The sequence below is a fragment of the Tenrec ecaudatus genome, chromosome 6 (genome assembly GCF_050624435.1).
Source record: "Tenrec ecaudatus isolate mTenEca1 chromosome 6, mTenEca1.hap1, whole genome shotgun sequence".
Classification (NCBI taxonomy): domain Eukaryota; kingdom Metazoa; phylum Chordata; class Mammalia; order Afrosoricida; family Tenrecidae; genus Tenrec; species Tenrec ecaudatus.
Genome location: NC_134535.1, coordinates 21,048,666 through 21,071,278, shown reverse-complemented (window position 1 = coordinate 21,071,278; position 22,613 = coordinate 21,048,666). Strand labels below are relative to the sequence as shown.

At 41.8% G+C, this 22,613-nt stretch overlaps 1 protein-coding gene across 2 annotated transcripts in view; it reads left to right on the top strand.

The window, feature by feature from the left end:
- The window catches only part of WASHC4 (WASH complex subunit 4), a 60,014-nt gene that overhangs the window by 18,674 nt on the left and 18,727 nt on the right, over nucleotides 1–22,613 (top strand). For both annotated transcript variants that reach the window (XM_075551051.1, XM_075551050.1), the window contains exons 13-22: nucleotides 543–703; nucleotides 5,513–5,639; nucleotides 8,976–9,101; nucleotides 13,852–13,959; nucleotides 14,445–14,591; nucleotides 14,696–14,775; nucleotides 16,545–16,650; nucleotides 17,161–17,277; nucleotides 19,432–19,600; nucleotides 19,733–19,887. In XM_075551051.1, coding sequence (XP_075407166.1) covers nucleotides 543–703; nucleotides 5,513–5,639; nucleotides 8,976–9,101; nucleotides 13,852–13,959; nucleotides 14,445–14,591; nucleotides 14,696–14,775; nucleotides 16,545–16,650; nucleotides 17,161–17,277; nucleotides 19,432–19,600; nucleotides 19,733–19,887 — 1,296 coding nt within the window. The remainder of the gene's footprint in view (nucleotides 1–542; nucleotides 704–5,512; nucleotides 5,640–8,975; nucleotides 9,102–13,851; nucleotides 13,960–14,444; nucleotides 14,592–14,695; nucleotides 14,776–16,544; nucleotides 16,651–17,160; nucleotides 17,278–19,431; nucleotides 19,601–19,732; nucleotides 19,888–22,613) is intronic.

Here is a 22,613-nt window from a genome sequence, read left to right as displayed (position 1 = left end):
ACTTCTGCTCCTGATGCTACTACTTGTTCCCCCTTCTTTCTTCTTTTCCGTTCTTTCTTCTCGTCTTACTTTCTCCTTGCCATTATTGAGCAAGAAAAAATTTAATAGTCTTTTTCTACAACTTTGCTATGTCTATCATGTGTTCACCTGATTCCAAAATTGAAAGTTTAGTTTGTAGAATGGAGTCATGTCTGGCCATGAGAACTCAGACATATTGGGTATTAAAACTACCCCCTCCCCCACTTCTGTAGAATTCAAGTAAGAGTTGTGAAGATACAAGTTGTTATTTACCTGGGCATAATTTTATTCATGGGTTTTGGTGTACTTTGTTTAATATATAGGCGGAATGAAGTAACTGTCATGTCCGTCCATTTTAGATACAGAAATGCCTTAACGTTTCAGTGAAAACTTGCCCCATAATATGTGGATGAGGACGTTTGGTGGTGATTCCTTGCTGGACTCAATTCTGTCTGCTGCTGTATAGTAAAGAACAGCTTATTGTTCGGCTTATACACTCTCCTTTTCTTCCTTCATTAATCCAGGTACCAGCCATCACGCTAACTGCTAACATTATCTGGTTTCCTGATACTTTTCTGATCCAGAAAATTCCAACCGCTGCCAAACTTCTAGACAGGAAAAGTCTTCAAGCCATCAAAATTCAGAGGGACTCGTTCCTGCAGCAGAAAGCTCAGTTGCTTACAAAGTAGGTTTTCTAAACAGCCATATTGAAACCATTAAGATAGTTTGTTATTTTCAGATCTTGCCGTCACCTCTTTCTAAGTATATGAAAAGGATGTATAGTGGACAGTATATGATGTCCTCAGTGTCAGAGAAACGACCTGCCCTCTCTAGATGAGCTATTTTCCAGGGAAACTACAGAGTTTTGAAAATTTTCTTTTCAAGGTTTAGGATTAAACCTGATTTAAGATGTAGGCAAATTTCATGTCGAGATGTGATACTTTTTATCATTTTAAAATGTATTCCGCAATTTTTATTTCAGTGAAGTGGCAAGATAAATTCTCTGATGAGTTGCAGTCAAGGACGCTGATAGTATGTCCATGATGACTTTTGAAGGGATTGACTTTAACTTGATACACTCATTTTTTTCTCTTCTTTATTTTTATTTTTGTCGAAGTAATATGTGCACATTTTTTTAAAGTCAGAAAATGTTAGGGCTTAAAGCGAAAAAAATCTGATTGTTCTGTGTGTCAGTCCTGTTCCCTAAAAGATAACTTTGAACTCTGTCTTCAGGTATTATGTCCTTCACTTTTGCTTAATCTTAAGTGCAATTCCAGACATGCCTGAAATAGAGAAGGCAGTGTAAAGAACCCCCACCACCCACCAACAAACAATGAAACCTAATGTGCACGCTTGAGCATACTGCTCAAGTCACTTGTTGATCAGGATGAAGATTTTACCTGGACTCTGCCACTGCCTGTGTCCTGGCCACAGTTTGTATGCAGGTCATGGTTGAAGGTGTAAGAGACCCTTCCCACCTTCACCTACCGCTCCACACTGGTGGCAGGAGAAGGATGTCTGTCTCCGCGTGCCACGTCCTTTGAGTAGAGTCAGTGGAAAGTTCCATCTGGTTCTGGCAGGATGGCTAATGGCTGAGCTCTGAGAGGGCTATGGAACAGAGCTGATGACGAATAAAGATAGACATTCCGATTTGTAATAAGAAATAAACGGAAGAATATATGATGCAAGAGACAAGGATCTGGTTTAAGTTAATAAAACAAATAGAGAAACATGTATTTTAGTTGTGTAAGAAGCTTGCTGTTCCTTTCCAATGTGACACATTGGCTGAAGGCCATCACATACTTTGATTATAGTTAAAGCTATTAGTTCTAGGTTAGGGAAGGCGGTAGTTTGACTCCTTACTGGCCAAAGAATAGCCGGTGTTTGCTGGGGTCCCATTTTCAGAGGGCCACACCCAGCAGTGCCAGCGCAGCAGAGCCAGATGAAGGTGATCGAGATGTCAGGGTTTGAGAACCATGCCCTGTGAGGACTCTCAAGAGTCTCTAAACAGGTCAGCCTTCAATACAGAAATGTGATAAATGGACAGCGGGGACTTTTCAACCCATGAGGCTCACTGGGGTTCAAAGGGGAACAGTTATGGTTGCTGTGCCTCCAGCAGGCTGAACTTACTCAAAAATGAAGAGGTCTGTCGGGAAGCAAGAATTTTAATTACTAACTTTTAATAGCAATTTCACAAAAGGCTTTAGACATGTTTCATATAAACACTAACATTCTCATGGGAAATAGTAAGAGTGAAAACTAATATATTAACGGAGCATTTGGTTAGTACTCGGGGCCATAATGAGTACTGTAGGAGCTTCATATGTATGATTTCCTTGAGTCATCAGAAGATCTTGTTTGGTAGGTCGTATTACTGCTAATTTACAGATGAGAAAACTGGTAGTACAGAGACATTTAACTTGCCCAAGCCTAAACAATTTGTACAAGGCAGAGATGTATGCCCCAAGTTGTTGCCTGCTACCATTTGCTACTATTTTAAACCCCACTTCAGATAAGGAAAATGAGGATAGAGAATCAAAGTTTGTGAGTTCACCCAGTTAGAGGAGGAAGTACCAGTGATGGCTGCCAGGCCTGTGCCAGCCCAGCTTTAGAGCCCCGCAGCAGAGTTGGGTAGGCTGCTCTGAGAGCTCGCGTTGCTCCTTCACCAGTTAACGACGGAAACAGAATGTAGGTAGCCATCAAGAGGCATAGGAAGTAAGTGTCACGAGGCAGGAGGTTGAGTACCCCTCCCATGATAGCACGTTATGCTTCCAGATTCTTTGATTCCAAAGATGTACGTGGGCAGCCTCTAGGGACGCCACAGATCTGCAGAAGGCAGGCATCTGTTTCATGTCCTTGTAGTTCTCCCAGAGAAGCTGAAAATCTGGCCAGTGCACGGCGCTGGTGTAGCTGGGAGCTGCCTACAGCTCTGACTCTGAGTTCATGATTTACCTATAGAAGAAGTGGTGGGGGACTGTGTGCCTACCCCCACACTTTATATTAGACCCCGAATGTCCCAGTGTCCCAACCACCACCTTGTCTAGGGTCCAGGGTTTGTGGGTTTCTGCAATTAGCTTTTCATTCACAACTGTTTTTGGCCCTCAATATGCGATAGATGGAGGGGCATGGCCCTTTGCCTGAAACCCCGGGGTGACGCTGTGGGAGTGGTTTCTGCTCGTTCAGGAAAGGGGTTTTATTTCCTCAGTGGTTTTCCCATTTGTATTCTAAAATGAAACCAACAGATGGACGGGATTGCTGGCCATTTTTAGACATTCTTTGTGAATTAATAACTTTTTTGGAAACAGTTTTATTTTAATATTAGTTATCAGACACACTACATCTGGCACTGGTAGGAGTGAGTCATGGGCCCAAGTCACACTAAGTCTAACCTAAAAGTGACCAAAATGCCCATATCGTCTCTCCTGTGTAGAAAGTCTTGCTTGCCTTCACAATGCCATCGGTATGGGAGCTCTCGGGGAGCGCACCACAGTCTCAGCCCTTTCCTCTCTGGCCCTTCCTCATGCCTTGTCCCTCCTTTCCTGCACATGTGTCCCGCCTGAGACCTGACCATGCTCTCCCTCTCAGAAGTAAGATGCTGCCTAAGGACGCTGTCAGTCTTCACAGAGCACAGGAACACCGATCTCTTGAATGGCCCTCTGGCTCTGCAGAAACCTGATTTGAGGATAGGGTTCACCTCTCTAAAACACATTAATTAATTAAATAACGTGTGGGGTACTCTCTTCACAGGGATGGACTTCTTAAAACGGACTCACTGCCTAGCTTGGCATGGAATTCTACCTTGACTGGGCGTTTCAGCCCCTGGCCCTGGAAAGCTGTCTTCTAGCTGACTCTGACAGGCAGTAGTGGGGCATTTCTCTGACTTAACAGCATTGGTAACATTAGTTTCGACATGGGGAATTGTTCATTTTTTCATAATAAGTTTCTGAAAGAAAAAGTGTACCTTAAATTTAAAAATTTAGCCTCCAGATCAAAAGTACTTTTCCTAAGAAGTGACATGATCCAGTGGAGATATATTGACGGCATGGTTCGTGTTTGTAATCGTTCTTTGTAGTAGAGGTAGGGATTATTGGTTAGTCTCCTCAGGGTGGGGAAGAGGGGTACTGGTTAAGTGCTAGGAGCCTGGAGGGCATAGTGCATCACACCGTGGGCTGCTAACCACGTTGTCAGCACTTCTGAACCACCAGCTGCTCTGCAGGAGAAAGAGGAGGCTTTTACTCCTTTAAACAATACAGTCTGGAAACCCCCACGGGCAGTGCTAGCTTGTCCTTTGGGATTGCTATGAGTCAGAATTGACTTGGTGGCAGTGAGTTTGGTTTGAGAGTGAAGTACTCTGCTGGGAACTCAAAAGTCAGCAGTTCAAACTTACCAGCGGCTGCAAGGGAGGCAACTCCAGACAGTGTGCTCTCATCAATCATGGCAACCTGGGAAACCCTTGGAGACACTGCTCCTCTGTCAGGCAGAGTTGTTGGGAGTCACAGTTGACTCAGCTCACACCAGCAGCAGCAGCAAGGAGGAAAGCTTCCTAGGTGTTTGGGTGAGCCTCTCTCGGGCACGTTACCTAACCTCTGTGTGTCTGTCACTGCTATACAATGAAGACGGGCATGCCTGTCTCATAAGGTTATTGTGAGGGTAAAATGAGCGGCTTGGTGCTGAGAACAGTGGTTGGTGTGTAGGAAGCATTCAGTAAAGGCTAGGTTTTACATTCAGATTCTGACCACTTCCACGGCTCCTGCTTTAGTTCAGCTGTTAGCCTCCTTCTGCCTTATCGTAGCTTCCTGTTTCCTTGCTTCTGCCCTCGTCCCCTTCAGAGTTTAACTCTGAGCACCTGTGCCACAGTGATGCCGACTCTTACAGCCAGAGTGAGGCCAGTTCTCTGCTCACACCCTCTAGTGACTTTCCCACCGGACTCACGGTCACACAAAGCCTATCCCCCATCTTTCCTGTTCCCATCCCCGCTCCCTCTGCTCTTTGAGGGCCGTCTGTGGTATTGCTTCAGCGTGCAGGCACACTTCCTTGGTTATTGCCCATGGTGGTCGCTTCTCCAGAATTCCCTGAGCTAGCTGCATGGCTTACTCCATCTTCTTCAAGTCTCGGCTGCAGCTCATGTTCTCAGTGAGCCAGTCTCACTCTCCAGCACCCCGCTCTGCTCGCTGACAGCCTACAGATTTTAATGATGGACTCATTAGGGTATAGCGCTCCTTCCTAGACTGGAAACGGGAGTAGGGAGGGCAGGGATTTTTTCCTGCTTTGTTGCCGACTGACTTCCTGGTTTTATTCTCTATGCTGAGAAATAGCACCAGGCTTGTATAGACCCTCAGAAATATTGTGGAATGAGTAAGTAGATTGCATATACTTACGTGATACCTGTTTTTCGACAACCAGGAAGACGGAGGAGCTCCTGCAGAGAAACAGGAAGAGGTGGGAGTGACTATCCTTCACTGTGCCAAGTAACACCACTCTTTTCCTTTGTTAGAGATGTGCAGTCTTACTACGTCTTTGTGAGCTCGTGGATGATGAAGATGGAATCTATTTTATCTAAAGAGCAGAGAATGGATAAATTTGCTGAAGACCTCACCAATAGATGTAATATTTTTATACAGGTAGTTGCATCTTAATACTTCAACTATTTGGGGGTACATTTTTTGTCTTTTCCAGTTTACAAAAGTCAGAGAACCTGTATCCTGTAAGGGTATGGTTTTGATTTTAAAACGAGAACTGAAATAGAAATGGATTTGGTTGTGCTTGTCTGACCCGCTGTTTATATTTTTCTAATATGCATATTTAAATTCCTGTCTGACTTTTAGGTTGCATATCTTGTTTTTCTATATTGTGTTTGCAGATCTTTTAAAAGTTCAAAATATTTAAACATTTTCATTGTACTTTTTTCTTTGAGCTGTAGATTATTTTATAGGTTTCTCTTAACTTCTAGATATATGGGCATGTCTTAATTGTCTTTTTATTGTTGCCTTTTAGCCAGAATTTCAGTGGTTTGAAATTTGTTGAGCTTTGCATTATCACCAGCTTGTGGTCATTTGTGGTAAACATTTTATATATATGTGAAAAGAGTGTGTTTTTTTGTATTTGTTGATGGTAGTGTTGTATCTGTATCAAATAAGCCAGGCGTGCCAGTCATCTCGTCAGCTTTCTGAGGTAGTTGAGTTAGAATTGCCCATTATTTTTGTCTGTTTGTTTCTCTGACCCTATGATTCTGTTATTTTTTAGTTATAGATCTAAACATTTAGAATATTTTGTCTTCCTTGAACCTTTCATCATTATGAAATGTCCTTTTAATTTATGTCCCTTTAGTAAAGTTTTTACCTTAGTCCTCATTTGTGTAGTAGTAGCAGCACATGCCAATTGTCCTTTGATTGATGTCTGTATGGCGTATCTTTTTTGATCCCTGTAACTTTTCTGACTTGTATTTAATGGGTGCCTCCTAAAAGCAGCGTATTTGGTCTGATCATCTTTGTTTCTTCATTTGACTCATGTGTACAAGCCTTTATTGAATTTGGGGGGTGGGGTGGGGGATTAAAACTACCTTCTGACTGACTGCTTTCTACCTGTCTTATCTGTCTGTCTGTGTCCTTTTGTCTTTTCTTGCTCTCTGTGGGATTTGTGTCAGTTTATTTCTCCCTCTCTCTTTTGGTTTGTTAATTTGTATTCCTTTACTGTTCAAGAGCTACTCTAGGAATTTTAAGGTAATCCTGGATTTACTCAAATCTAACAAATTAGTTGTTTTATCACTTCCCGGATATGGTGAGGATCTTAGAACAGTCTATTCTGTTGGCCCCTTCTTACCTCGTGTGCTGCTATTAAGTATGTTTTGATTCTACAGATATTTTGAACCTGACAAGATACTATTACTATTGTTCTATAGCCATTGCTCATTTCAATATAACCACAGATCTACCCACTCTGCTGCCTTCCTTTTTCTTCTTTGTATCTGTCAGCTCGCATCCTTCTACTTGGGAAACATCCCTTAGTATTTCTTTGATGAAAGTTTATGTTGAAAATTATGGCAACTTTGGTAAAAATTGAGTTCATTTCAGTTTCATTTTTGAAGGCAGTTTTCTGAGTATAGAATTCTTCATTGACAGATTTTTTTTCTTGCAATATTTGTTATTGTATTCATGTTATTGTATTTTTTGGCTTCCTTTATTTGAGTTCAGAAGTCATTTTTGTTGCTTTTTGCAGTTGACGGTCTTTAATTGCTTGTACGATTTACTTTTTTTTAAGTAATATTATGATGCATCAAAACATAGTTTTATGGTTTTCTTGGTGTTTGTGACTCTTGTCCATGCATCCCTAAGTTTTGGTCTCATTATCACCTTTCTTAGAAAGCTACTCTGCCTCTCATTTCTTAACTTTATTAATTTGGCACATCTTTTCACCACCAAGCTTTTACTGGTTCAGAGAAACTTCCACCTCCTCCTCCCTATCATCGCTCCTTCATGAGCCACTGTTACTGATGGGAAACCCCAAACAAACCCACTGCCACTGAGTGGCTTCTGATTCAGAGTGACCCTGTAAAGGCAGTAGATTTCTTGGCTGTAAACCCTCTGGAGGCCGTCTGCCACATCTTTCTTCTGTATAGAATGGCTAATGGGATTTTTGGTTAGCGGTCAAGCTCTGGAGCCACTGCGCCACCAGGTCTTTGTGCTGCTGGTGGATTGTTTCCTTTCTCACATATAATGGGGCAGAAAACAGTTGTAGACTCACTGGCTTTTGTCCCAGTCTCTTGGCTCTACCTAAAATAGTATAAATTAGTCTCATCCCTAAGCTACTTTTTTATCTTATTTTAGTCCTTTGTATGCCCAGAGAGTCTCCAGTGTTACCTTAATGTTTTTATATGCCCTTTTAAGCCTAGATGACTAAAAATATTTAAGAGATGCTATTTTCTCCCCTCCTCATCTTCCATTCCATTTCCTTGAGCTTACCACCACTAATATTTTATAAAAACTCACAAGCCCTGTGTCCTTTCCTGATAGAAGGGTGAGAGAGAATCTGTTCTCACTGGGCTGGAAGGAGACAAAGCTTGATGTCTGGTTAGAAACAAGATTGTTAGTACATGCCGTTGAGCCAGCTTAAGCTTAACTCATGATGTCTCATGCACAATGTGATCAGACCATTGTGACCCATAAAGTATTGAGTGATTGATGTTTGGAAATAGATCACCAGGCCTTTCTTCGTAGTCTGTTTTAATAATCCTAGTGGGGATTTGGTTCAGTGAAAAGGAAAGGGGGAATTGGCTGGAAACTCAGAAATATCTCTTGTCTGTGTTGGTTAAAGATCTGCTCTCTCCCTCTTCCTCTGTTTCATACTGTGGCATCTTATAGCCTCAGCCCTTCTTGCCCTACGTGTTGCCCACAGGAGCCTTTATCTCTCATCTGTCTGATAATGTAAGACATATCATTTTGACATCTAAATTGTTGTTCAGAGATGTTTGGTTTTTGGTGGAGAGAATCTTTAGCTGTGGTTATATTCTGTAATTTCATCGTACTACACTTCTGGAATGTTACTCACTCGCTGTTGATGCGACAATGCTGACTCATAGTGATCCCCTTTGGGTTTCCGAGCTTAACTGTTTATGGGAGTAGAAAGCCCATTCTTTTTCCCGAGGAGCTGCTGGTAGTCTCGAACTGCCGACCATGTGGACTGCAGTCCAGCATGTAACCACTGCACCATCAGGCCTCCATTATGGTACATTACAGAAGGCCAAATACATTTTTCAGGGATGCTTTGAAAAACTTAGCCATTATATATAAATAACATTGTTTCCAGGAGAAAGTTATTTCAAATTTTTAAGACCTGGTTTTGAAATGAATTGTAGAAACATTAAGAGTTGCTAAGTAATATTTTTATATACAGAATGAACTCTTACAGAAATGGAAATTCCTTGTGAGTATAATGATTTTGTATGTGTATGTGTTTTACAGGGCTTCTTATATGCGTATAGTATTAGTACGATTATTAAAACCACAATGAATCTCTACATGTCCATGCAGAAACCAATGACCAAGACCTCAGTGAAGGCATTATGCAGGCTAGTTGAACTTCTTAAGGTAAGTTATAGATGACTCTCTATCTCGTGACCACAATTGAGGAATGAATAGAGCTTAAGTGAAGACAGTCTTAGATTTGCCTTCTTGAAATTGTTATGTTGTATATGAGAACAAAAACTTAGGAGATGGTGCTTTTCCGACACGTGGGTAAAGGAAAGCATTACCCAGTGACCACTATTTCTGAGTAATTTCCTGTGAGTAGTCATTATCTTCAAACTTAATTGACAGTAGCACAGTGAGCGAGAAAAGAGGGAAATTGAAAGGATTACCGTAAATATTACTAAAGCTTTATTCATGGCAGTGTACAACTTGTGTGAGTTTAAAACACATCCCTACAACATTGTCCATTCTCTTACAGTGTTTAAATGTGCTTGAGACTAATTAATACAAGGCTACATTTTGTAATTTAGAAAAAGTACTGTCATCATATGATTCGAACAGTAGGCTACTTGTAGAGGTGGACAAATGAATTAAGAATTAAGGTACAACCCGTATGCATTTATGGGATTGGCAGTGGATACATATGTATATGCACATGTATGCCCGTGTATGCACAGGGCTCACGGTGGTGAAAATTCTTAGCCATAAGATCACCTTTTAGCCACGCCTCCCAAGATGGAGCGACTGAGCTTGAGGAATATGAAGCACACTCAGGGGACATCTCAGTTAGTTGGCATAAGGACAGTGTTCTACATCTTATTTTGGTGAGTAGGAAATAGGATCTTAAAGGCTTGCCAGTGGTCATCTAACAAATATTGGTCTCCTTCCATCTGGAATAAAAAAGAATGAAGAAAAACCAAAGACTCGAGGAATCAATGGGTCCCGGGAGCGAATGAACCCCTAGAGACCAGAAGAACTAGGTGGTGCCCAGCTACCCCCACTGATTAGGATTATGCCAGAAGGTACCAGATAGAGTGGGAGGAAAAGGTGGAACAAAATTCAGAATCATTCAGAAGACCAGCCTGATAGAGACTGGTGGAACCGCTCAGACTCGATTGCCCTCAGACACTCTTCTACCCCAGACCTGTAACCACTCCTGGAGATCACCATTCAGCCATCTGAAACGGCCAAGAAAGTGAACACAACGTGCTCCTGAAAACAGTCAACTTTTGGAGACTGAAAGAGCAACATTTGTCTAAAAGGAAAGTTAAGAAAGCAGATCGGGGCAGGAAAAGTAGACAGATGGGAAACAGGAAACCCAAAGTGGATGTAGCAAGAGTGCTGACATGTGGGAATTGTAACCAATGTCACACAGCAGTCTGCCAAATTGGAAATGAATTTACTAACTCTTCATCTAAACCACAATTTAAAGAAAGTATGTGTACCTAGAAGAAATTCAAGCCTCGAGTTGCAAAATTAAGATTTTATGGGCAAAATACAATAAGCACCAAAAGAAGATGGAAGGAACACAGTCATTGTATCAAAATGAACTACTTAATATCCAGCCATCCACTAGGCCGCATTTGAGCCAACAACCAGTGGTACTGAAGGAAGAAGTCCAAGCTGCACTGAAATCTTTGGCTAAAGCCAAGGCTCCGTCCGGATTTGATGGAGCACCAATTGAAAAGTTTCAGCAAGCTGATGAAGCACTGGAAGCTCTCACTCGTCTGTGCCAGGACATCTGGAAGACAGCTGACTGGAAGAGATCCATATCTGTACCCATTCCAAAGAAAGGAGAGCCAACAGCATGCTCAAATTATCGAACAGTGTCATTGATACTGCATGCGAGTAAAAGTTTGCTGAAGATCATCCGACAGGGGCTGTAGCAGTACATTGTCAGGGAGCTGTCAGAGGTTCAGGCTGGATTCAGAAGAGGCAGACGAACAAGAGATAATCATTGCTGGTCTGGTGGACTTCAGCTCAAAACAGAGAATACCAGAAATGTGTTTTAGTGACTGTGCCAAGGCATTCAACTTTGGGGATCATGACAAACTCTGGATGACATTGAGAAGAATGGGAATTCCAGAACACTTCATTGTGCTCATACAGAACCTGCACATGGATCGAGAGGCAGTTGTGTGAACAGAACAAGGGCTTCAAATCAGCAAAGATGTGTTTCCGAGTTTATTCTCTCACCGTATTTACTCAGTTTGTATATTGAGAAAATCATCATAGAAGCTGGATTATAAGGAAGGGGCATCAGGGTTGGAGGAAGGCTTATTAACAATCTGCGATATGCAGATGCCACACCTTGCTTCCTGAAAGTGAGGAAGACTTGAGGTACTTGCTGATGAAGATCAAATACTGCAGCCTCGTGTATGGATTACAATTCAATTTAAAGAAGACCGAAATCCTCACAACTGGACCAATAGGTCGGTAACATGATAAAGTAGATAGAAGGGGTCAAGGATCTCCTGTTGCTTTGATCCACAATCAATGCTCATGGAAGCGGCCATCAAGAGTTGGGGTACATCTGATGTACAAGACCCTTTTACAGTGTTGAGAACAGCAAGGATGTTACTATGAGGACTAAGGTGTGCCTAAGCCAAGCTATGGGATCTTAGTGACCTCATGCATGTGAAAGTTGGACGTTGAATAAGGAAGGAAAGAAAGACTTGATTCAATTCAACTGTGGTGCTGGTACAGAATGTTGAAAGTACCATGGGCTGCCAAAAGAGCAACAGGTCTGTCTTGCAAGAAGTACAGCCAAAATGCTTTTTAGAGGCAAGGATGCCAAGCCTTTGTCTCGTGTGCGTTGCGCATGTCAACAGGAGAGACTAGTCTCTGAATAAGGATCATGCTTGGTAGGTGGAGGGGCAGCACAAAAAGAGGAAGGCCCTCTGGGAGATAGATTGACGCAGTGGCTGCAACAGTGGACTCAAACATGAGGCCAGTTGTGAGCATGGTGCAGGCCCAGGGAGTGTTTCATTCTCTTGGGGTCACTTTGAATTGGAGCTGACTTGATGTTCCCTAACAACACACTGTATATATAAAGTACACTTTAATAATAATAAAAAAGTGTGCCTTTATCATATCTGTGTGAATGAGGGAGAGGGTGGAATGGAGACCCAAAGCCCATCTGTAGCCAATTGGACATCCCTTTACAGAAGGGTCCCAAGGAAGAGACGAGCCAGGCAGGGCGCAGTATAGCAATGATGAAACATACAACCTTCCTGTAGTTCTTTAATGCATCCTTCCCCCACTGTCATGACTCCAGTTCTACCTTACAAATCTGGCTAAACCAGATCATGTACACTGGTACAGATAAGAGCTCGAAACACAGGGAATCCGGGACATATAAATCCCTCAGGACCAATAGTGAAAGCAATACCAGGAGGGTAGGGGGAAGATATGGGGGAAAAGGATCATGATGGTCAACATTTAACCCCCCCTTCAGCCCTCCTCTACTCCCCCCCTCCCCCAGCCAGGGGAATGAACAGCAGAAAAGTAGGTGAACGGAGGCAGCAGTAGGTGTAAGACATGAAAAGGAAACAAATTATTTACAAAATAATTAAGGGTTCGTGAGGGAGCGGAAGGGGAAAATGAGCTGATACCAAGGGCTCAAGTAGGAAGAAAATGTCCTGAAAATTATGATGGCAACAGATGTACATTGTGCTTGACACTATGGTACATATGGCTGTGATAAGAGCTGTAAGAACCCCAATAAAATTATTTTTTAAATGTCACATTTTCTAGTATTATAGGTTAATATTTTTTAATAAATTATTTTATTGACTCTTACAGCTTTTACCACAATCCATATGTACCATTGTGTCAAGCACATTTGTACATATGTTGCCACCATCATTTCCAAAACATTTGCTTTCTGCTTGAGCCCTTGATATCAGCTCCTCTTTTTGCTCTCCCTACCCCCACCCTCCGACCCTTGTGAACACTGGATAGTTTATAAATTATTTTCATTTTCTTATTTTACACTGTCTAGTGTCTCCCTTTGTCCTGCTACAGATTATTTTCAATTATGTGTATTTTTATGAAGCAAATGAGAATTCCAGCTCATTGTGACCCCATGTGACCAAGTAGAGCTGCCCCAGCGGGTTTTCTAAGCTGTTAGCTTTCTGGGAGTAGATCACCGGGGGCTCGCCCTCGGACCAGCCCCTGAGGAGCTTGTGTGGCCAGCTTTGCCGTGAGCAGCTGAGTGCTTGACCATTGTGCCACCAGGCACCTTGACAGAGAAAAACAGAAGTAGATAGGAAAGACGGCACACACACACACACACACATCCCTGTACTCATAATGCGAGAGTATAGTTGTTGTTAGTTTTTAAGACTAGTAAAACATACAGTAAAACAGTCATCAGACTACCTAAGACACAGAACCAGTATTTTCAGTGTTCCCTGTGTGCCCCTTCATTGTTATTTCCATACAGTGAGCTGCTTGAGCTTAAAGCATACAGTTGATGTGTCTGAAAAATCTAGCCCCTTGTGGAAAACCTTCCTCTACGAGCAAAAACCTTTCCTTGTGGGCCCAGTAGTCCCTCCTCCATTTCTGCCCGTGGCCCCAAACAGCCAGTGATCTGCTCTTTTTTTCTGTAGATCAGTTGTATTTTTGAGAATACTTTAAATTGATTTCTTAGCTCACTTGTCGTAATGATTTTGATCTCCACCACGTCCCTGTACCTGTCCTGTGGAAGTGCCGGGGCTTATTTAACCTTTCAAATATCGTGGCCATCCTTGTTTCTGTGCCTTTGTGTAGTTGTACAAGGAAATGACAACAACTTAAGTAACAAAAGCAAGTGTGAGGTGTTTTCAAAACAGACACTACGACTAGAATCTCCCCGGATTCTCTGTAGGCAATCGAGCATATGTTCTACAGAAGAAGCATGGTTGTGGCGGATTCTGTTTCACACATAACACAGCATCTGCAACATCAGGCTCTTCATTCAATTTCTGTGGCCAAGGTATGTAACTGTTAAATTTTCAGCACAATTATAGTATCTTTTGATGTACTCTATTTTAGTCAGTTTTCTCTATTCTTTCACATACAGTATTCTTGGTGGGTTTTTTCAGTTTTAACTTTTCATGGTAGTTTATGATTTTAGCCTAAAGTTAATCAGGGTTGTCTTTCTCTGAAGTTACGGCATCTTGTAATTACTATATGAATAGTAATTATTACTAGCTACATATAGTATATACTTTATTAAAAGTGACTCTGTATTCAGTTTTGACAATTGATGCATCAGATGCATTTACTTACTAAGTTAATGTGGCGCTATTAAAGAATACCTGATAGATTGTTTCCGACAGCGCCAGGAGAGCTGCATGTTCAACGCCATTAGGAGGGGTTCAACATGGAGGAAAATAATCCTTGACGTTTTCCTTCTTAGTATTTTGTTACTGCTGCAGAAACAATATTAATAATTGCCCGTCTTCTTTTATCACTAAGAAAAGAGTAATTTCTGACAAGAAGTACAGCGAACAGCGCCTTGATGTCCTCTCTGCTCTGGTGTTGGCTGAAAACACTCTCAACGGACCAAGCACGAAACAGCGCCGGCTGATCGTGGCTCTGGCCCTGAGCGTGGGCACACAGATGGTAAGTGTTTTCCTGTGGCAGCCTATATTTTCTGGTTATTTGCTGAAGAAAACTGTTGTTACTGTGAATCCCACCTCTGCGCCTCTTTTCCCCCTCCCTCATAGAAAACATTTAAGGACGAGGAACTCTTTCCACTTCAAGTCGTCATGAAAAAACTGGATCTTATCAGTGAGCTGAGAGAACGGTAAGAAAGACTAGACACTGGAGCCTCCGTAGTCGAAAGAGAACTAATAGAAGCCGGGGCTTTGAGTGAAGCCAGAGAGGCAGATTCCAGATACGGCTCCTTAGTGTCTCCGTGTAACGCCTTTAAAAACCTAAAACCAACCTCACTGCCCTCGAGTCCATGCCGACTCGGAGCGACCCTGTGGGACAGGCTAGAACTGCCCCTCTGAGTTTCAGAGACCGTAACGGCTTCTGGGAATGGAAAGCCCCACATGTTCCCACGGAGGGGGTGGCTGCACGCTGCCCTTGCAGACTGCAGCCCGACTTCCAAGCACCGCAGGACCCACATGAAACTCTCTCAGAATCCCACGTCTTTAGCCACACATGAGGGTGTAGCTTCTGGGAGAATTCCCACGAGACAAAGCAGCTGTGGGCGCACAAAACATAGTGGTGGTGGCGACGAGGGGCCGCCCTGCACCTAGAGAAGTGCTGCTTCCACCTCTGAGCGACGTAGAGAGCTCTCGCACAGGCTTCTGTCATTCATTTTATTCTGTGACGTCAGTTGGAATCCCACTGTCTGTAGCCAGTCACTAAGTTGAATATATAGCAAGACTCATTTTAATAGCTGCTTTGGGCTCCATTCTGTTTATTGAATAAGTTTCTTGAAAGCATTTCTTCATTTTGATTTCCAACTGAATTAAGATTGTAATACTCTTTTCATGTAATGTTCTTCATTATAATGTTTTTGCTATTGTTTTGAGAGGTTGGCATTTTAACTTTCCATCCCCAGACCTTCTATTTATGTTTATTATGGTTAGTGTTTTTCGTTGATGTTGTCGCCGTAGATGTGAAATAATCACTTGCCAAAGATTATAGGTGTCCTAAATGTACCTTTTTTATCTTTGGCCACGTTTATAATTTTTTTTAACTGAGACCCTTTTATTAAGTCTCATTAAAAGCTTTGTTCTGCTCATTTTTCCCCCTCCCTCCCTGCTCCCTTCTCCCCCTCCCCCATGAACCCTTGATAATTTACAAATTATTATTTTGTCATATCTTAACACTGCTCGACATCTCCCTTCACCCACTTTTCTGTTATCCGTCCCCCAGAGAGGAGGTTATATGTAGATCCTTGTAATCGGTTCCCCCTTCTACCCAACCTTTGCTCCACCCTCCCGGTATGGCCACTCTCACCCTGGTTCTGAAGGGATCATCCGCCCTGGATTCCCTGTGTTTCCAGTTCCTGTCTGTATCAGTTTACATCCTCTGGTCAAGCCTGATTTTTAAGATGGAATTGGGATCATGATAGTGGGGGTGCAGGAAGCATTTAAGAACTAGAGGAAAGCAGAAAGCAAATGTTTGAGAATGATGATGGCAACAAATGTGCTGGACACATGCACATATGTATGGATTGTGAGAAGCGTCGTCTGAGCCCCCAATGAAGCGATTAAAACACAAAATAAAGCTTTGTCTGTCAATTAAGTGAAGGTTTACAGAGCAGATCACAGTTTCACCTTCAGCAATTCATTGTTTAATAATCACCCTGTTTTAAAGGTATCTGTATTCTTTTCAAGTATCTTATGCAATAAAGCATATTTATGGAATTTTGGCGATGTGGATATTAGAAAGTTGTTACCTTGGTTGCTAAGAAGCATCGTGATTTTATGATTTTACTGTGTTTTGGGTTAAGTGATGTAGGAAATATGGAAATGAGCAAATGGGGTTGTGCCTAGTGGACACCCTCATTGCTTATCTGGATCTTTATTACACTTCAGTGACTGCTTTCTATTGTAGAATCCAAACCCAGTGCGACTGCTGTTTTTTATACTGGCATCGAGCTGTCTTCCCGATTTATTTAGATGATGTGTACGAAAACGCTGTTGACGCCGCCAGGTTACACGTAAGTAAAGAGTAGTGCAAACTATTCCGTTTCAAATAGGTTGTTTGAGTTAATAAGCCATTTAAAACTACCTGCTCATTCTGTGTTGTACAAGTCTATGCCTGCCAAGTAAGCGTTTATATATTTTATAGTTACTAGTCAAAACCAAACCAAACTCATTGCCGTAGAGTTGATTCCAACTCATAGTGACCCCATAAGACAGGAGAGAACTGTCCTGTGGATTTGCAAGGCTGTAAATCTTTCTAGGAGTAGAAAACTTCATCTTTCTTACACAATGTTAATATTAAGGATGTGTTTGAATGCTCAAGATAGGTAAGGATAAGTGAATGTAAATCTTTATATATTTAAAGTGCTTATATAACAGTGAATAAAATTCCATTATTGTTTTATTTAGGGAAGGAAAATAATCACATGGAAAGCTTACTTGCCCTTCAGACTGAGCGTCTGTCTTTAGGGCAGTTAGCTTGTGGCATTTCCTAAGTCACACACCTCCAACATTTCTTTCCATAGTACATGTTCAGTGCTTTACGCGACTGTGTTCCTGCCATGATGCACGCCAGGCATTTAGAGTCCTATCAGACACTTCTGGATTGCTATGACAAGGAGATTATGGACATTTTGAATGAGGTAACAGCATGTTTGAGGTGGAGAAACTTAAAGCATGTTTGTGGAATGCACTGTTTGGAAACATTTTTTGAATCAAATTAACCTGTTATGAAATCAAAATGACTAACTTAAAATTATGATCATTTTTAACACGTGGGGTCACCATGATGCACTCCGTGTCAACTCACGACAGCAACGTTATTTATAAATCACTACAAGGAGCAGAGGGATGAATTTTAATGGCACCATTGCCATTAGGCCAAATTGGTCTGTAACCCAAACTGTGTGGAAGCCGGACCGGGAGTCCGGAAATCCTGTTTACTTTAGGGAATAATATATTGAGTTTAAAGTTCTTTTTATCAGACAATTTTATTAGATGATTGCAGATGCAAAGTGATTTGATGCTGAGTGCTTCTGGTGGTAACGTAAAAGGGCAGCTAACAGGCGTCATTGAATTTGGAGAGCTACTAACTAAAAGGATGAAATTTGTTACTTATGAAAGAAAAATAATTTTGAATGCAATATAGTGTGCCCCCCTGTTTTAATGAAGTGTGTCTTATAAGCTCTGAGATCTTTGAAATTAAGCTTCTATCTAGTGATATTTTTATTTGGAGAATTAAGAATGAGAATCCCTCACATGAATCTACATAGGATTTGCTAAATTGTGAAATATTTTACATAATTGCTTATATTGAATATTCTCTTAGAAAAGATTAAGAAAATCAAATCACCGTGAATGAGGGGGTGTGCGTGATGGGGACCCAGTGCCCATCTGTAGACGGCTGGACATCCCTTGCAGAGGGGTCGTGGGGAGGAGATGAGTCACTCAGGGTTCAGTGTAGCAACAATGAAACTCAAAACCTTCCTCTGGTTCTTAAACGTTTCCTCCCCACCAACTATCATGGTCCCAATTCTACCTTGCAAACCTGGTTAGACCAGAGGATGCACAGCGGTGCCATGGGATCTGGAAACGCAGGGAATCCAGGACGGATGAACCCCTCAACACCAGCAGTGGGAGTGGGACACTGGGAGGGGATAGAGGGTAGAAAGGGGAACTGATCTCGGGATCTGCATGTGACTCCTCTCTGGGGGATGGGCAGCAGGAAGGGGGTTGAAGGGAGACACCGGGCAGTATAGGATAGGATAAAATGATAATTTGTAAATTGTTAGGGATTCATGGGGGAGCGGGGAGAAGGGAAAAATGAAAATGAGCTAATTCCAGGAACCCAAGCGGAGGGTGAATTTTGAGAATGATGAGGTCAACGAATGTATAAGGATGCTTTACTCAATTGATGTATGTAAGGATTGTTATATGAGCCCCAATAAAATGATTTAATAAAAAAAAAAAAGAAAAGATTATACATGCCTGGCCAGTATTTAGGACTCCATGGTAGATCAGAAAAGAGGATTTGTTTTGTTATCTTTAGCTGAACAGATTTTTTTTAATGATTATTAAAAGAAGGGTTTCCAGCGCAACACCCCTCCCCCTTTGTCCCTTTGCTCCTCTCATCTCCCTATCTCCAGGTCCTCATCTCATTTCAGTTGTTCCCTGAAGACTGGTGCTTTGTGTACTTTCAGGATTCATTGTGTATTCATGGTTTGTTAATGAAGCTGTCACTAACTAGCTTTTGATGTCCTTTTTAAGGATATAAATTTAAAGCACTGATGAAAACAATGGATTAGAATTTATTACACTGCCTTGATTCTCCCCCCCCCCCCCCCCTTTAACAATTTATTATCCTTGCTTAATTAAAGAGTGTTTTCAGTGACATTGGGGTACTTGCTGATTATGGTGTTTTTTGTTTGTTTGTTTGTTTGAATTGTTTTCTTAGGGGCTCATACTGCTCTGATTTAAAAAAAAAAAAATCACTGGTCGAAAATGGAAAGCAAGCAATTTTGTCTTTCCCCATAAAAGATTTTACCATGGAAGGTAGAACAGCAATGATAAAAAGCCAGGCGGACAATTTTTGCATTATACTATCTAGAAAGTCTGACACCAAGTTCTTATGGTTCTTTTGAATTATACATGACTACCTTTAATGTAGAAGTTAACCTATTAGGAGTGAGCCTGTTATAAAACTATAAAGGTAAAAGCCTCGACACAGTGAGGCAGTGTCGTTGGAGTATCACTTTGAAATGTTAAGGCTCTGGTACCTGTTCTTGTGTGATGAGTAGCATTTGCTGGACAAGTTGTGCAAAGAAATAGAGAAGGACCTTCGCCTTTCTGTGCACACGCACTTGAAGCTGGATGACCGGAACCCGTTCAGAGTTGGCATGAAAGATCTGGCCCTCTTCTTCTCTCTGAAGCCAGTTCGGTTTTTCAACCGTTTCATTGACATTCGAGGTGAGCGTTTTGCTTCCATTCTTTGTGTGCCCTTGACGTAAAATGGGGAGTTTATTAAGGTTTCATTTCTATGCCTTTTCTACCCTTTTGTGAGTCAAAATGTTTTGGCCTTTCCCCCTCCACCCTTTGTAGCTTATGTAACTCACTACCTAGACAAGACTTTCTACAATCTAACGACAGTAGCCCTTCATGACTGGGCCACATACAGTGAAATGAGAAACCTTGCGACTCAGCGGTATGGATTGGTTATGACAGAGGCCCACCTCCCGAGTCAGACTTTGGAGCAGGTACAGTAGCAAGCCTTTCAAATTCTCACGGTTGACTGTATCATGGCGCCAGCATTTCTCTAAGGGGTCTCTCTTCCCCCGTTAGTTTATGTTTGAATTTTAAAATGTATATTTATAAAACCTCATGTGTCTTGTGTTGGGCACAGGTACCATCAAGTTAACATAAAATCTCGCTGCCACATTTATCAAGAGCAAACCGTTTAGACAGTGCTGTGCTTTAGGGAAGAAGTTACCACAGACTGGCCATTTGCAATCAGTTTTCTACTGAGTATTTGAAATAACCCCAGACTTAGTACACATTTTCAGAAGCACATTGTGTTAGTAAGCTGACCTTTGCAGAATCATAAATAATTCAGTCAAGGTCACAAACATTTTAGACCTGGGTAGGTGGTGGTATAGTGGTTACACATTGAGCTACTAACTGCAAGGTAGGCAGTTCAAAACCACCAGCCAACTCTGCAGGAGAAAGATGAGACTTTCTACTCCCATACAGAGCTATAGTCTCAGAAACTCAGAGAGGCAGTTCTACTTTGTCTTAGAGGGTCACTGAATCAGAATTGACTTGATGGCAGTGAGTTTGAGTTTGATAGAAAGTATGTTCCCTTTAATAGCTTAGGAAACCCCGCCATCTCCCCCACCCCACCCCCGCCCCCAACACACACGCGGGTGCATGCACACACGATAGCTGAAGACAAAATGGGTGCATAAGCAAATGTGAAGAAAGCCGATGGTGCCCAGCTATTAAAAGATATAACGTCTGGGGACTTAAAGGCTTGAAGTTAAACAAGCAGTCATCTAACAGTGAAGCAAGCAACAAGCCAATATGGAAGAAGTACATCAGCCGGTGCGATCATGAGGTGTCATCGGGACCGGGTAACGGACATCAGAAGATTCATAACAAACAAACTAAAACATGTTGAGAGCGTGGGGGAGGGGTGTGTGTGTGTTGGAGCAGAGACCCAAAACCCATCTGTAGACAATGGATCATCCCCCCCCACTCAGAGGGGTTGCAGGGAAGGGATAAGTCAGGGTGCAGTAGAACACCGATGGATCACACAGTATGCCTCTGGTTCCTTGAGGCTTCCTCACCCCCCACTATCGTGACCCCAGTGGTACGTCCCACTCTGGACTGGACCAGAACATGTACATAGGTTTAGAAAAGATAAAGCTCATGACACACACACAATACAGGAACAGGAATGGGAATAGTGATACCAAAAGGGGAGGGGGAAAGAGGGATGGGGATGGGCAGGGAGGGGAACCGATCACAATGAATGGCACCTCATCACACACACCCCCTCCAGGGGGAAGAACAACAGAAACCAGAGGGGAAGGGAGGCAGCGGTTGATATGAGATATGAAAATAATAACAATTTATAATTTATCAAGGGCCCATGAGGGGAGGGAGGGAGGGAGGGAAGAAAAGAGTAGCTGATCCCAAGGGCTCAATCAAAAGTAAATGTCTAGAAAAGAACAATGGCAATATATGTACAAATATGTCTGATACAGTTGATGTATGAGTGTAACAAATTGTAAGGACCCCAATACGATGATTTTTTAATTAAAAAAATAGTTTAGGAAAAATGGTTATACTTATGTTTGTAAATGGATTTGTACTTCAAATGAGAAATAGTAAAGGATCATTTGATTTTGCTAATTCAATGAACTTATTTACAATATGGCAATATCATGAGCATAATGGATTATGTGACTAGCTAATTTGCATGTAATTCTGCTTGAAGTAATCCAGGTCTATCTGATACAGTTAACAAAGAACCCTTACTCCGTTCCAGGATTTCTATCATTTCGATTCTAGGGCCATACTTTTTCTTTTATTGTAGATGTAGATCATTTCTAAAATCTGTTTTGTTCATTTATTTGTATCGCACGTATTTATTGAGTACGTACTCCCTGGTGGGCACTCAGATTTTGGAATTAAATGAAAGATGAGTAGACATAATCTCAACTCCTGAACACAGAGTCTTGTCGGAGAAAGACATGAGTATATAAAATTTTAGAATAGAACATGGTAAGAGCTATAATAAAATATAATGAAAAAGCCTTCATTAGAAAGTTTTAGAGCAATTGTTGTGATGCCGTTAGGTTTTGGAATATCTGAAGAATGAAGGATTCTTAGTTGGTAATTTAATAAGAAAGATCATCTGTGATAATCCAAAAAACCCCAGATTTCTGCCACCAAGGAATTCTGACCCCTCACTAGCCCCCGTGAGTCTCTTCGACTGCACCTTTTTAACACTGCAGCAGGCAGTAGCAGCATCTTTCTCCCTGGAGTGCTTACAGGTTTGAACTGCCAACCTTGCGGTTAGCATCACAACACTTAACCCACACGGTTCCCAGAGATCCTTAAAGACAGCATTAACTTTTGGAAGTAGATACTTGAAATGGTACAGGTTCTGCCTCAAATTGTTAATAATTTTAATTAATAATTGTTAATAATTTGGTTTTGGAGAAGCCCTCAGCTTCCATTTATTTACCTATTTTGAGTATTGCATATAATAAATTGTGTGTAATTTCAGAAAATACAGGTTTTCTACCTGTGTTCACTAATATCTCCCATCCACCTTTTATGCTCTAACCACTAGATTACTTGGTTGTAAAAGAAAGCAGGAACTGATCACAATGATCAACACATAACCCCCTCCCAGGGGGATGAACAACAGAAAAGTGGGTAGAGGGAGACAGCAGTTGGTGTAAGACATGAGAAA